General features: G+C 31.9%; 6 protein-coding genes across 6 annotated transcripts; 3 read left to right on the forward strand and 3 right to left on the reverse strand.

The window, feature by feature from the left end:
* Positions 1–414: 414 nt before the first annotated feature.
* Positions 415–1545, reverse strand: NAEGRDRAFT_63616 (uncharacterized protein; the record flags this gene model as incomplete). The annotated part of the gene is made up of 1 exon (XM_002681165.1): positions 415–1545. One exon carries the CDS (start codon positions 1543–1545, stop codon positions 415–417), a length of 1131 nt encoding a protein of 376 aa, XP_002681211.1.
* Positions 1546–2858: 1313 nt separating this feature from the next.
* On the forward strand, positions 2859–6228 carry NAEGRDRAFT_78496 (ubiquitin-protein ligase). The gene is made up of 2 exons (XM_002681028.1): positions 2859–3307; positions 3372–6228. Exons 1-2 carry the CDS (start codon positions 2869–2871, stop codon positions 6182–6184), a joined length of 3252 nt encoding a protein of 1083 aa, XP_002681074.1. The 5' UTR covers positions 2859–2868; the 3' UTR covers positions 6185–6228.
* Positions 6229–7129: 901 nt separating this feature from the next.
* Positions 7130–9200, reverse strand: NAEGRDRAFT_78497 (beta-amylase; the record flags this gene model as incomplete). The annotated part of the gene is made up of 3 exons (XM_002681166.1): positions 8633–9200; positions 7967–8431; positions 7130–7874 (listed from the first exon to the last, which is right to left on the reverse strand). Exons 1-3 carry the CDS (start codon positions 8923–8925, stop codon positions 7130–7132), a joined length of 1503 nt encoding a protein of 500 aa, XP_002681212.1. The 5' UTR covers positions 8926–9200.
* Positions 9201–9598: 398 nt separating this feature from the next.
* On the forward strand, positions 9599–9871 carry NAEGRDRAFT_30986 (uncharacterized protein; the record flags this gene model as incomplete). Its single annotated transcript, XM_002681029.1, has 1 exon — positions 9599–9871. One exon carries the CDS (start codon positions 9599–9601, stop codon positions 9869–9871), a length of 273 nt encoding a protein of 90 aa, XP_002681075.1.
* A 329-nt stretch (positions 9872–10200) lies between these two features.
* NAEGRDRAFT_63620 (uncharacterized protein) lies at positions 10201–11241 on the forward strand (the record flags this gene model as incomplete). The annotated part of the gene is made up of 3 exons (XM_002681030.1): positions 10201–10593; positions 10640–11064; positions 11190–11241. 3 exons carry the CDS (start codon positions 10201–10203, stop codon positions 11239–11241), a joined length of 870 nt encoding a protein of 289 aa, XP_002681076.1.
* Positions 11242–11388: 147 nt separating this feature from the next.
* Positions 11389–13892, reverse strand: NAEGRDRAFT_78498 (leucine rich repeat protein). The gene is made up of 3 exons (XM_002681167.1): positions 13860–13892; positions 13618–13822; positions 11389–13572 (listed from the first exon to the last, which is right to left on the reverse strand). The coding sequence occupies exons 1-3, from the start codon at positions 13880–13882 to the stop codon at positions 11392–11394; spliced, it is 2409 nt and encodes an 802-aa protein (XP_002681213.1). The 5' UTR covers positions 13883–13892; the 3' UTR covers positions 11389–11391.
* Positions 13893–14065: the final 173 nt, after the last annotated feature.

The following is a 14065-nucleotide window of genomic DNA, read 5'->3' on the forward strand; positions in this document are numbered from 1 at the left end:
ATTTTAACATCAATTTACCTCTACCTTTAGGAGCTTTCCTGACGCTATTCTCTATGAAGAAATTGTTCCAAACAAACAATGCATTTTAAGAGGTTTAAATGAAATGAAATCCTGTGTTGAAATCAAATGTTCTTCTCCTTTTATTTTAAACAAAGATGGTTCTTTTGCATATAGACATCAAATACGATATTATTATATTCCACAAATTCAACTTCAAATGCACCTAACACAGAATGATTCTTGCTTAATGGTTAATTATACACCAACAGCAGGATGTTCTTGATGATATTTTACATGATATTTTCCAATTATTATCAATCTTGATTAATTTACTTTATCCATATGTGGTGCATCAAATATATTATCACTATCTTTATTGTTTGAATTTATTGAAGTGGAGTCATAACTAACGTTTTATTTGTCTGTCTTTTGCACAATAATTGGAGTACCTACTTGTACAACTACAAAGGCATGGATTGGTTTTGTAGAAAATTTCTTATTCTCCTTCAACAATTTAACATAATCACTAAGTTGTGTTTTTGCTTTTTCAACAACATGACTAACTATTTTCATTTCCTCCTTATCTGTTCCAAAGAGATATGTTTCATTTAATGGTAGATTAAGTAATTCATTTTCGAATAATTCAGAAAGTCCTTCATTAATTCTTTCAACAGTTTTGGGACGTTTCCATTTTCCACTCAATACATCAAACATAGTTCTCCTATATTGCTCTATCAATATCTTTGATTTCGATTTAGTTCTCTGTTTTAAAACATATTTCAATTGTTTATCATTCCAGGTTAAACCATTAGGACTAATTCTTTTAAGTTCAAATATTATCACATCTTTATCACTTTCCAATATTATATCAGTTCTTTTATCAAAATCATTATCTACTTTTTGATTCTCACTGAAATGTTGTTCATTGATTCCACTTTCTGTTTTAACTTGGAAATAAGAGTTTCCATGTTTATAGTAAGCTTGTAAAACACAATAAATTGCATGTTGAAGTGCTCCCTCTGAAAAAGAATTATCATAATGGATATACCTTTCTCCAATAATATTTTCCAATATCTTTTTTACAATGTCCACAGAAGGATGTTTGTAACGTAATATCATGTCATTTTGAGTTAGTGAAACAATATTTTCCAGTTCATAAAAATATTGTTTTTGTGCTATTTCATTGGGAATTAATAATGTTTTACAGAATGAATTATCTTCTTCTGAAAATGTAAGCATTCCATGGTAATACATGAAGGATAATGTATTATCCCATACTTGTTTTACACTTAACTCAGTCGTTGGTGGTTCTATAATCTCACGAAGTTTGAAAGAACTAACAATGGAAGTATTAACTTGAACAAAATTTGTGGCTAAAAGTTGTTGAATGATAGGAGTAGAAACTGAAGTTGTTGCAAGAGTAGCAAAAACATTCTCACTAATTTTTGTGTTATTATCTATCATATTGATGAGAGGAATATCTTTACCTTCCATAACATCTGATCTGAATTGATTATTACTCAAAAGCTTATCCATAAAATACATTGACAGAGTGGGATTGAAGAGGGGTTGAGATGATCCTGGAAAATGATAACCTTTATAGAATCTTTTCATTATTGAGATTGCATTATTATTCTGATGATCATTTAAAATACCTATATTATTCAAGGCCAGTCTCAAATCACTTTCAGTGAAACCAACTAAATCACCAAACATTTCCCAATCTGCTTTTTCCTTTCAACATTGCTGTTACCAAGTTATCAAATGACACAAGAGCATCGGATGAAATAATTTGTTGAATATTACCTTCCATATTATGAATGGTTAAAAATCTTGTGATATCCGAATTGATTTTGTTGAATAACGCTTGTTTGATATCTTCAGGAGAACCACTAACATCAATTGAAAAATGTGTATGATTCTCAGGTTTGCCAATCCACAAACCACCAAACAATTCATCAAATTGATCTTTCTTGTTAATATCATAATATGACGTCAACATTGATAATAACAATGACTTTCCCCATCTCGGGGGACGAACAAAGAATAATTGTTTACCACTACTTTCCAACAAAGGAATCAAATGAGTCTTATCAACATAGAATTGTTTGCTTCTTCTGATGGACGCAAAGTCTGCTTCACCATACGGAAAATAGGGAACAGTAACATCAATTAGATTGTTATTTAAATTTAGAATTGTTGAAAATTGTCTGAGTTGATGGTTAGTGAATATAGACGGAGTAGTACAAGGTTGATGATTGAATTTTATATTGTTGATGAGTTGGTGATCACGGATAAAATTTAGATGTGATGAAAAGGATGTTTTATGAGGAGTATGTTAAAAAAAAATTTGTTTTGCGGAGCAAACAAGGCGTGTGTTGCGCATTTTTTTCAACAATGTACCAAAGGTACTGTGGGCAAACTCGTTAAATATTTGCATCGATGTGCAAATCTGTCAAGTCGACACAAACCACCTTCCGAGGCAATGGATTCCTACGAGATTTACCAGGCAGCAGTAACTGTCCTGGGTTTACATTGGGAGTGGAGAGTAAGGTAAATGGATGCTCACTATCTGATTCTTTCTATATTATTACTTGTTCTTGAATTGTAAGAATTTTTTAGGCCAAAAGCAATTTCAATTACACAAACGACTTGTTTTAAGTACTCCATTGTTCTTTTCTTTTTTGATTATTAAAAAAATCGATTGATCCATATTTAATTAGTATTTAAAGTGTCTGAATTGAATTAGCAGCAGAACTCAAGCGTGGATGGATTGAAGGGAAGGAAAAGCTAAAAATATTTCTACTAGTTTTAATAAAAAAATTGTACAGTCTGATCCTGTGTTTGCTGTGGTAATAGGAGGAAACAATGTCTAACTTTATTAGAAGGTTTTTGCTCAATTCTGGAGGTGGTGATGGAGAAAATCAAAATCAAAATACATCATCAGATAATACCACACCATCAAATGATAGTAATACTACAACCAATAACACAACTACTCAACCTACACTTCCAACAACAACACCAACAACACAAACAAATCAAAGCCCTAGTAATGTTGACAGTAATGCTGGATTGTCTGCAGATGAAATCCGTTTGAGGAGATTAAATAGGCTTGGGGGCACAGTCACTCCAATTACAACACCTATCAAGACTTCTTCACCTCCTAAATCTAATGCTATGGATACACGAGATGATTTTGTACCACCATCAAAAACTCTCACTCCTATTAGTACTCCAAAGGCTACAACTCCAACATCAGCAAAATCACCATCAAGTAATCTAAACAAAATGGATACATCCGATGGTACGTATTTTTCAAATTTATTTTAAATTTTACACTGATCAATTTATTACAAAATTGAAATCAGATATTATCAAGAAGAATTTGAGTTTGGAGGAAAGATTTGTTCATGATACAATTTCCAAGATTTTCAGAGTCACTTTGACTCCAAGTAAGGATAGTACTTTGTACTACTTGAAAGACTATGCATCTGAATTATCTAACTCACAATTTACTGAAAATGATGTGGAATCTATTTTGATTGAACGTATTTCTAAAGGAGGCTTCGAACATAGTGGTTCAAAAACTATTTTCTCCTTCTTGATGGAATGCTTTGAACGATCAGAAAGAGAATTAGACAATAAGAAAAAGGAAGAACAAATCAAAGTCATCAAAAATATCAAGGAAATTATTACTTCATATTGTGGTATTGTTTTGACAGATCCAGATATGTTCGATCAACCAGAGCATATTTCTAGACAAGGGTCTTTACAACTTGTTGATTATGTTTGTGGAGATATTCCAGGCACATTCCTTCAAGATTTTGTCACAAGATTTGCTGATTCTCCAAAAACTTTGGAAACAATCTTTGCTCCCGTCTTCAATGATATTTCAACTAGATTTTTGAAAATTACACTTGTTGATGACTATTCTCCATATATTTATGGATTTAAGCGACTCACTGCTTTGAGAGAACTTTCTATTGTACTTGTAAATCATCCACTCTTTTTACCAAGAAGAAAGAATGGTAATTCTGTCGAATTTGAAACTATTTTGGGACCTCTTTTCAAAATTACTGCCTATTACGATCAACCAAAAGTTGGTGAACAATACTTTAGAAATGATATTGAGAGATTGACAAATCAAGATGTTGCTAACATCAAAGATCAAATCAGATCCAAGATTAATATGTACCATACATCATTACAGCAAATTTTCATGAATCTTTTGAAACCAAAAGAAACCAGAGACAAAACAATTGAATGGTTATCACTGAGTGTGGACTATAATTCAGCAAGAGCAAAAATGCAAGCAGATCCTCATGTTATCTCAACGGAAGGCTTTATGACAAACTTGTGTGCTATATTATTGAAGCTTTCCCAACCATTTACTAAAATTGAAGATAGCAAGATACCTGCTACTGCCAAAATTCAAGTTGACTATCCTATGATGAATAAGGATGTAAACTTCAAATCAGATGCAAGATTTAATATGGCAGAAAAAGAATCTGAAGAGTACTACAAAACCAAACCTAACACAGATTTTAGTTTTGTAAGCTCGTGCTTCTTCCTTACATATAGAGCCCTTCACCTTGGCTATTTAGTTACACAGGAAAAGTATCAAAACGCCATAAAAAGACTGCAAGATGTTCAAAGACATTATGGTGCAACTCCAAGTCCAGAAGTAAGAAAAGAAATTGATTTATATTACATTATCAGATGGACAGCTGAAACTCATCTTTTCGATCAAAATTTACTTGAGGCAATGCTAGATTATTATAGATTCTGTAGCATATGGCTTATAAAGTTGGCAAATCCTACGAATACCGCCAATTATCCTTTGACTCCTCTTGTAGCAGGTAACACTCACACTACATTCCCTTCTGAGCCTTCAAAGGACTTGGCTGCCATGCCAGAATTCTTCCTAGAAGATATAGTGACATGTTTCACTTTCTTATTGAGATACAAGCCTGAATCCTTATCTAGTACTGTTCTTACCGAGACATTCGACATGTTTGCTATGTTCCTCTATCATTCAAAATATGTGAAAAACAGATATTTGTTGGCAAAACTACCAGAATTATATTGTGCTATGCTTCCTGCTGGATCAAATGATTTTATTCCACCAATTCTTGTTGAATATTTACCAAACCACAAATTCTCTCAACTTAGCCTTACCTCAGGTTTGCTGAAATTATATATTGATATTGAACATGAGAGCTCGTTCTATGAAAAATTCAACTACCGTTATTATATCTCTTTGCTTTTGAAGAGCTTATGGAATAGTACTCCTTACAAGACTTCATTCATTCAAATCACAAATAAGACGGATGACACAAGCTTTATGAAATTCTTCAACTTGTTGCTTAACGATGCCATTTACTTATTGGACGAAAGTTTGAAAGATCTTCAAAAAATCAAAGAAATTCAAACTGTTATGGACACTCCAACTGAATGGAATGCATTAACACAACAAGAAAAAACTGACAAAACCACAGCTCTTGCACAATATGAGCGTATGGTCAAATCATACATGCTTTTAGCTAATGAAACTGTTCATATGTTAAGCTACCTTTCTAAAGATATTCCAAAACCTTTCCTTCGTCCTGAGATGATTGACAGAGTTGCTTCTATGCTTAATTACTTCCTTGTAGAGTTGGCTGGACCTAAGTGCCAAAACTTGAAGGTTAAAGATCCTGAGAAATATTCATTTAGTGCAAAGTACCTATTGACTGAAATTACTGATACTTACATCCACTTCTCTCCATTTGATGAATTTGCTACTGCAGTTGCCAAAGATGAACGATCATTCAAAGCAGACGTATTCGAAAGAGTTGTTGCTATTTTGAGAAAAATAGGTAAAACTGAGGATTACGTAAAGAAATTCGATTCATTTGCTTTAAAGGCATTGGAGGAGGCAAAGAAGTTAATTGACCTAGATGTGGATTACAGTGATGCACCAGATGAATTTTTGGATCCTCTTACCTATACCATTATGGAAGATCCAGTTCTTTTACCTGTATCTAAGATTTACATTGATAGGGCAACTATTGAAAGACATTTACTCAATGATCCAAAAGATCCTTTTAATCGTTCTCCTCTCTCTGTAGACATGTTAGTTCCAGCTCCAGAATTCAAGAAACAAATTATGGAATGGAAAGCATCCAAAAGAAAACATTAATTTATTAAATCAAATATGTAAATAAAAAAAAGCAATTCCTTTATTCCATCAAATAATTATTAAATGGTTTAAATGGTTTAAACTGATTCCTTTTGTAAAGCTATTTGAACTTTAAAAAAAATGTCATTCTATGAACTTGCCATTGAATTTGCAACTGAAAAACATAAAGGCCAATTCCGAAAGGGAGGTGTAATTCCTTATGTTGAGCATCCGAAGGTTTGTAATTTTAATTGCAATAATATATTCTGATAATGTGTTTAGAGAGTTGCAAACACTATCAAGGAATTGTTTGAAAAATATCATGATGATCAATATATTAAAACAATAAAAGATCAACAAGCAGATATTGTTAGCAATGGAAAGATTATTTCCGTTTATGAATCAATTATTTGTGCTGGTGTTTTACATGACACATTGTAAGTAGAGTTATTTATGAATAATGAATCAGCTCATAATTTACAGAGAAGATACTGATACGACTTTTGAGGAAATACTAGATGATTTTGGCTATACCACAGCTTACATTGTTAAAGAATGTACAAATGATGATAAGAAGGTTGCATCTTTGGCAACTGAAAAGTTTGAACTCTTCAAAAGTAAGAGTCTTGATGAAAATTGCAATTCCTTGTTAGTAAATGTTCTTCAAAATGAAATTGACGAAGTTTCAGAACAAGTGATGAAGAAGAGATTAGGAAGAAGTTATTATTTCATTGAAAAATTGAATACCATGAGTTTGGAAGCAGCCTTTGTAAAACTTGCAGATCGTTTAGATAACATTTCAGATATTAATGAGATGGCATCTAAATCAAAACCAAAAGGAGGTGATTTCACAATAGAGTACAAATCTGAAACCAATTTTGTAATGAAATCCATTAATTTGGATAGATTTACTCCACTTCATAGAGAATTAATTAGTGCTATCAGTGAAATTGTTAAATAAATAAATTATTGTTTGTTTATTTGTTTTTTCAAACTTGAAATAATAGATTCAACCTTTTCGTACTTTGAAGAGGAAATATTATGTAAAGAGCTTACTAATTGAGCGTAGGCATTAAAGTTACCTTGAGCAAATAAGGTATCAGTCATTCTCAAGTACGTAAATCCAGAAATTGCCTTTCCATTTGAGAAAGATTGATTGATAATTTGAGAGTTAGCTTGATAATTTCCTTCAATGTCAAGTGCATTTTCACCACCATATTCAAGACCATACTTCCAAGCAGTGGCTCTAGTTTGTGCTACTAATTCTTGTGGTCCACAAGCACAGTTACTTGGCTGTTCATTGTCTATCATTTCCATGCAAGTAAATTCAAAATCAATGTCATATTGAGCAAACATTTGTGAAATAGCTCCATATCCATCATTGAAAGCATTATTGTAATAACCAGCAGTAAGTTCAGCAGCATGGCTAGAAGAGAAGAACCACCAATGGATGCCTGCAATTTTACCAGCAATTCTGATATTCTTACCAAAGATATTTCTTGCTCTTGATAAAATGTTTGCACCATGTTGAATGAGTTGTCCAGAATACCATGACAAGAAGAATTTGCCATATGGTGAATCATAATTGTCAGCAGTATTTTCACTAAAGAATCCAGTTTGATATGGGAATGAATTATAGTATCCAGCATCATCTGGACCAGCATAACCCCAATCAGCATGACCAACCTGTGAGGCCGATTGTGACAAGTTTCTCAACATGTATTTATCATAACTAAAAATTATTGAACTATTCAATGCAAAAAAACTTACCATTGGAATGCTCCAACACCTGGGAATGTCCACAAATTATTTTGTAATTGATAAGATGGGTATCTCATTTCACCTGCAGGTCCAAGGCCAATCTCAATAACTTCAATGACTCCACTACTAATGAAAGGAGACATTGTTTGCATAAAAGAGCTCATGTAGTCACTATACATATCAACAGCTGTTCTATTCTTTCCTGGAGTACCTGATGGGAATATTGCTACATTATCAACACCAAGTGAAAGATATTCTCTGTCACGATGGCCATTTTGATCTGTGTAGAAAATGTCTGGATTATTCTGACCCACTTGAAGAACCCATTTTGGAAGTGGAATATAAGCAGCATCTCCAACATTAGTACCACATTGATGGAAGGACATGACAGGTTCAACTTTTAATCCCAGTTGTTGGCACATGGTAAATAATTGAGTATAAGCTGTGAAATTATAAACTTTAGGTGCTAACCCCTCTACTATGCCCCACCAAACATCTATCATAATTCTAATAGATACATTCAAAATTTTCAATTGTTTGAATTTCCAAATTATCCAACATTCAAATGAACGAAGATTTGAAATATTTAGAAAATTGTCAAAATTTGGGAAAGGAGTTTTGACCACCACCACAACAGTTGCAATAAACCATGCAATTGAGGACCAATGTGTGTTAGAATATTGAAATCACAAAAGAGAAAAAACCTACCCATCCGTACCAACTTGTTTAACTTGTTTCAGATTATTGTAAATCTTTGTCGGATTGTTTAGGGTGCCATCATTATTCACTGTATCCAGTGGCATCATGATATAGACTGGAACATAGGAGCCACCAGTAGTAGTACTTGTGGATTTTGCTTCTTTACTATTAGTAGACAATCTTATTTTACAATATACAGACTTGTTGAATAACAAGAAACTTATTAGAACAATAAGAACAATCAGTAAACTGCTAGTAGCAGTAGCAGATCGTGAATGTGTTGCTGAAAATTGACGATTCATCCTTTGATTATTGTACAAATATTATTTAAATTATAATAATTATATGATGATGATGATGATGTTATCGGATCTCTTTACAATGATAGTAGACTACAGTTAAATATCTCGCGCAGTAGATAATGATCTGATGAGCCAAATAGTAGTAGTATTAGTAGTAGAGAGAAATAGGTCTAGTTTTCAAATCACACACAGAATTTGATCAAGTCTTTGAATATTATTATCGACTTGTTGATGAGTTTGAGTGTGATGATGGAAGAAGAGGTGCAGGGTAAATTGTCGTCGCAGTTTTCGTGCCTTTTTTTCAAAGCCTTTAAACGTCTAAGATTTTTCATACTCCGAAAGTTTTTTTGTAAACAAGTGTTCAGTTAAAAGTGAAAGGCTTGGTTTGTGAAATGAGTGATCATGAAGGTTCTGTTGGATGTTTAGAATCATTTCAATGTGTGATAATGTGAAATTTTCAAGTGTGTGAATTAATAATCAATAATTTTCATATTGATTGGATTTTCCAAATGTTTTAATTTCAAAAATTAAAAAAATGTTCAAACAAACATCGCTTTTAAGAAATATTATCAAGTCTTCAACATCATCATGCAATCCAATGATGATGATCGGAAATTATAGAACATCATTGATAAATCGTTCTTATCACTCTTCCGTATCATTGTTTGCAGAAATGAAGAGAACAGAAAAGGATTTGGCACAAATTTTGGAAAATAACTTTGTTGATGGAGAAAACAAGCCAATTATTAGAGTAAATGATATTTCGGGTGGATGTGGAGCAATGTTTGATATTCTTGTTGTTTCCAATAAATTTGAAGGACAATCTCTTGTCAAACAACACAAGATGGTGATGGAAATTTTAAAGAAGGATATTCAATCAATGCACGGATTAACAATTAATACAAAGACACCAAAACAATATGAAGATATTATCAAGAAGAAGTAAATTTGTAAATTTTGTAAATTCTCAATACTACTTTCATTTTGGAATAATAATTATTCAATTTCAATCTTGGTTCATTAGTTAAATGGGAAATTAATAATTTAATATATTAATTATTTAAAAAATCATCGGAATAATTCCAAATATTTAATTCTATTCATTCTCTATTATTCACTACAATAAAAATTGAAACACAGTGGAAACACAATAGTGGTGGCTATTTTCAATCAACTTGTTCACAACAATTCGTTTTTCGCCTTTTTTGAATGGCATGATTTTTGGCCGCCTCTTCAAGAAGATGGCGAAATATCAAACAACAACAACAGAAGAAAATGCAAACAAGTCTTGTTAATAAATCACTGAGAGTTGCAAGAGCAGCAACAGGAAGAGCATCATGTTGCTCCTTATTGAATAATAACAGTAGTGGAATTGTAATGATGATGATGATGAATCGATTGGTGCAACAAGGAAATCATAGAGACTTTTCAAAACTCTCACAAATTGTTCATTCTTCATTGTCATCTTCGGAACCAGAAATGAAAATTACACAAGAACAATTGAAAGCTGCTTTGGAGAGAAAAAAGTTGGAACAAGAACAAAGAATTGCACATAATAAGAAACAAGAAAAGGAAAGAAGAAAGGAAAGGAATAGAGAATTCTTCAAATGGGTTGGATTGTTTAGTGCCTTGTTCTTTGGTATTATGGTTTATCACTTGGCTTGGTTGGTAAGTTTTTTAACAGAGTGAGGGTTGACTGATTTTATTGAAATAGTGGGCTCCAGAAATTGAAGGTGCATTGAAAGATTCATTGATTTACTATTTCAGAGATAGTAAGACTCTTACACAACTCTTTTTGAGTGTTTTTGATGAAAGTAAAAAGTTAACACATAGAACTCATTTGGAAAATGTGATGGCTACTTTGAGAACGAGTATTAGAGTTGCTAATTCAGGCACTTTTATTCAAGAGTTTGGAACGTTGCAAACTTGTAAATGTTTATTGGAATTGGTTAGTACCAATCAATTGACTGAAACTATTGGACAAATTTATCAACAAAAAGTCAATGAGGAAGAAAATGATCTCTCTAAATTGGCTTTCGTTACTTTGAATTCATTCCTTAAACATTTGACACATCATCCAGAGATTATTAATAATATTAGCTATTTAGTTTTAAATGGAAAAGAGGAGAATTTGGAAATGTTTATTGTAGATTCTACAGCAAAGAAAGTGGCAAATATTAATTTTGATATTCTTGAAGTTTTACTTTCAAATTGTCAAACATCACTCAAATCCAAATCAAACACTGATAATATTGAACTCATAGAAAAGAACGAGCCTTACATGGAATTCATACAATTGTTATTTTCAAACTCTAATTTCATTAATGTTTTAGAAAAATCTCCATATTCTAGTGTGGTTAACACAAAGTTACAATCATGGTCTATTTCAAATGAAAGAGAAAAGAAATTCCTTGCCAATAAGATATCATCCTTCATCAACTCAAAATAAATTTATCAAACATTCGGTTAACATTGAATTTTAATGTTGGGAATCTTAGTGAGATCAACTTGTGAAAAGTCTACAGTTGATCTTGTTGAATTCCACAAGCATAATGAATCCAAAATAGTTTCTACAGATTTCAATGGATTTTCAATAAATATACAATCTGGAGTGTGCAAATATTTAAGCCCAAAATGCTTATTCAAACAATTGCCCAATTGATCATCCTTAATACACGTGCTTCCTACATTGAGATAGGTCAATAAAGGGCAGTCAATGTTAAATGATTCAATGTTGGATCCAAAAATTGATATTGAAGAAAGTGTTTTGTTTCTGATCACCACTGCAAGAGGTTCAGTATTGCAGATGTATTTCATTGATAGGTGAACAAGAGATCCCAAATTTTCAAAATCAACCTTTACATCAGATCTATCCATTACTAGATGAGTCAAATTAGGAAGTCTTGGTAGGATTTTTACAATTTTACATCCTGAAATATCTAAATATTGGATTGATTGTGGAAGTGTTAACTCTGGAATAACTCTTTCAACAGAAAGGCAGAGATGCGTTATTAAATGTAAGTGTTCAAACTGATCTAGGTTGTCATTTCCACTCAATTTAAGCTTTCTTAATGAGGTGTGTAATTTAGGTGAATCAATATTGGATCCTGAAATATCTAAATCTGTGATAGAGCTATAACACTCAAACATTCCTATAATGCCACAATTAATAATGTGAAGTTTTTTGAGAGATGAGTTTGGATATCTAGAAGTTATTTTCAACTTTTTACAATTATAAATTATCAAACTCTCCAAATTAGGTCCCTTGAAAAACCAATTTGTCTTGATTGTTGGACATAAAAATGTAGATGGAGATATAACCACCAGAGTTTTCAGGTTGGATTTGACTTTTGTAGTCAGGGCTTTGATACATCTGACTGCCTCTCCTTTCAGGGTAATAGTCTGTAAATTCTTGAATTCATTCAAAAACTTGGTAAAGAAATTCCTATCAAAAAGTAGTGGAATTGTGATGGATTTCTTCTCGAATAAGCATTCTCTGAATTGTCTGTTAACAGATGAAATTGTTGGATAATGTCGAGTTTCTATATATTCAATAATTTTTCCAACAAGTTCGTTCGGTAAATCAAACCTATAAGCTTGCTTTACAATATTGCTACTTGCTTTTCTTCGTTTTAACATGTCAAAATAATTGGTGTTTGGCATTTTAGACATTTCAGAAACAATTATTTCTCTACGAATATTCTTATCAAAATCGCAAGTAATTGGATTCTCTGGATCTTGAATAGAGAAAATTGCAGATGATAATCCATACCTTGACATCTCTTTCAAATCATCTAGTTTATAAAAGCCAAGTTTAGCAGGTGGACCAATAGTATCTACACTCTGATAAAGGTTGGTTGTCATTCCAAATGAAAATAATGATTTGTCATGGTTAACAGCTCCAAAACTACATATTTGCGTTGTTTCACTATTTTTAGGTTTGATTTGAAATAACTCTCTTGATTGTTTTAAATTTACAACTTTGCAAGTATTGCATCCTGTTATAAATAAATAATTATTATCAATTATATCAACACTATTTACAGGATATACATGGTTTTGAGGGTAGCCTGATGGACTTTTAAATATTGAAAGATATTCATTGGATTCAAAATGAAAATTGACCAAATTATGTAAAATAATTTGACCTCCAGTTGTTCCCAAAATTATGCCTCTCTCTGGATCGTTTTTGAAATTAACTGTTGTAATAAATCCAAAGACGCCAATAATTTCAGCTGAATAGATCTCCTTATCTCTTGTCATATCATATATTTTAACAGTTTTACCACTACAAGTAGCCATAAATGGAAAATTAATATCGAATACAGATGCATTATGCATTGGCAAAGTGACTCCTTCATGAATGTTTCTGATATCATACGATATAAAAGCTGATCCATCGAATGGGTTTGATATAATAGTATTCAGGGAATGGCAATATTTGATTTTTCCAGGACGGAGGGTCTTATCACCACCACAGATGTCATTATTACAAGTCTGTTTTACAAAATCAATAGAATGAATTTTTCCATCTATTGTACTACTATATACAACGTTATTTGCATCCATTACTGAATTAATTACTGGTAAAGAATGATTAAAATTGGCCAATTCCAAATTATTTTCATCCATTTTTCCAAGAAATGTCTTTAATTATTTGTCAACAAGTTTAAATAATCTAAAAACACTTACCATACCATTCCAAGATGAAAGACAAAATAAATGTCTGTCATTGAGTGAATAAGTATGACTTGTAATACCTTCTTTCACAATAGGATTAATCTCGAATTCTAAATGATTGGCTTTGTACGAATGATGCAAAGGAATTTGTTTTGGAAAACCATAAATTGAAGAATCATTCGTAGAGACAAACTCCAAACTTGTTACTTTCAAAACACTTTAAATGTAAATATGAATAAAAGATTAATTCCTACCTCTTGTTCGATTGATCAAACATGGAATAACCCGATAACAATCGGATACAATCCTTGTATTTTAAACGAGTACTCATATTGGATTGAATAACAATCGGTAAACAATAAATACTATCACTAACTGTAGCAAAAATATGAACCCGATCTTTAGATAAAATTGGATAATCAATTACTTGAACAATTGGATGGTCAATTAAATCAAATGG

Source organism: Naegleria gruberi (genome assembly GCF_000004985.1).
Source record: "Naegleria gruberi genomic scaffold NAEGRscaffold_7, whole genome shotgun sequence".
In the NCBI taxonomy this organism is placed as follows: domain Eukaryota; phylum Heterolobosea; class Eutetramitea; order Acrasida; family Naegleriidae; genus Naegleria; species Naegleria gruberi.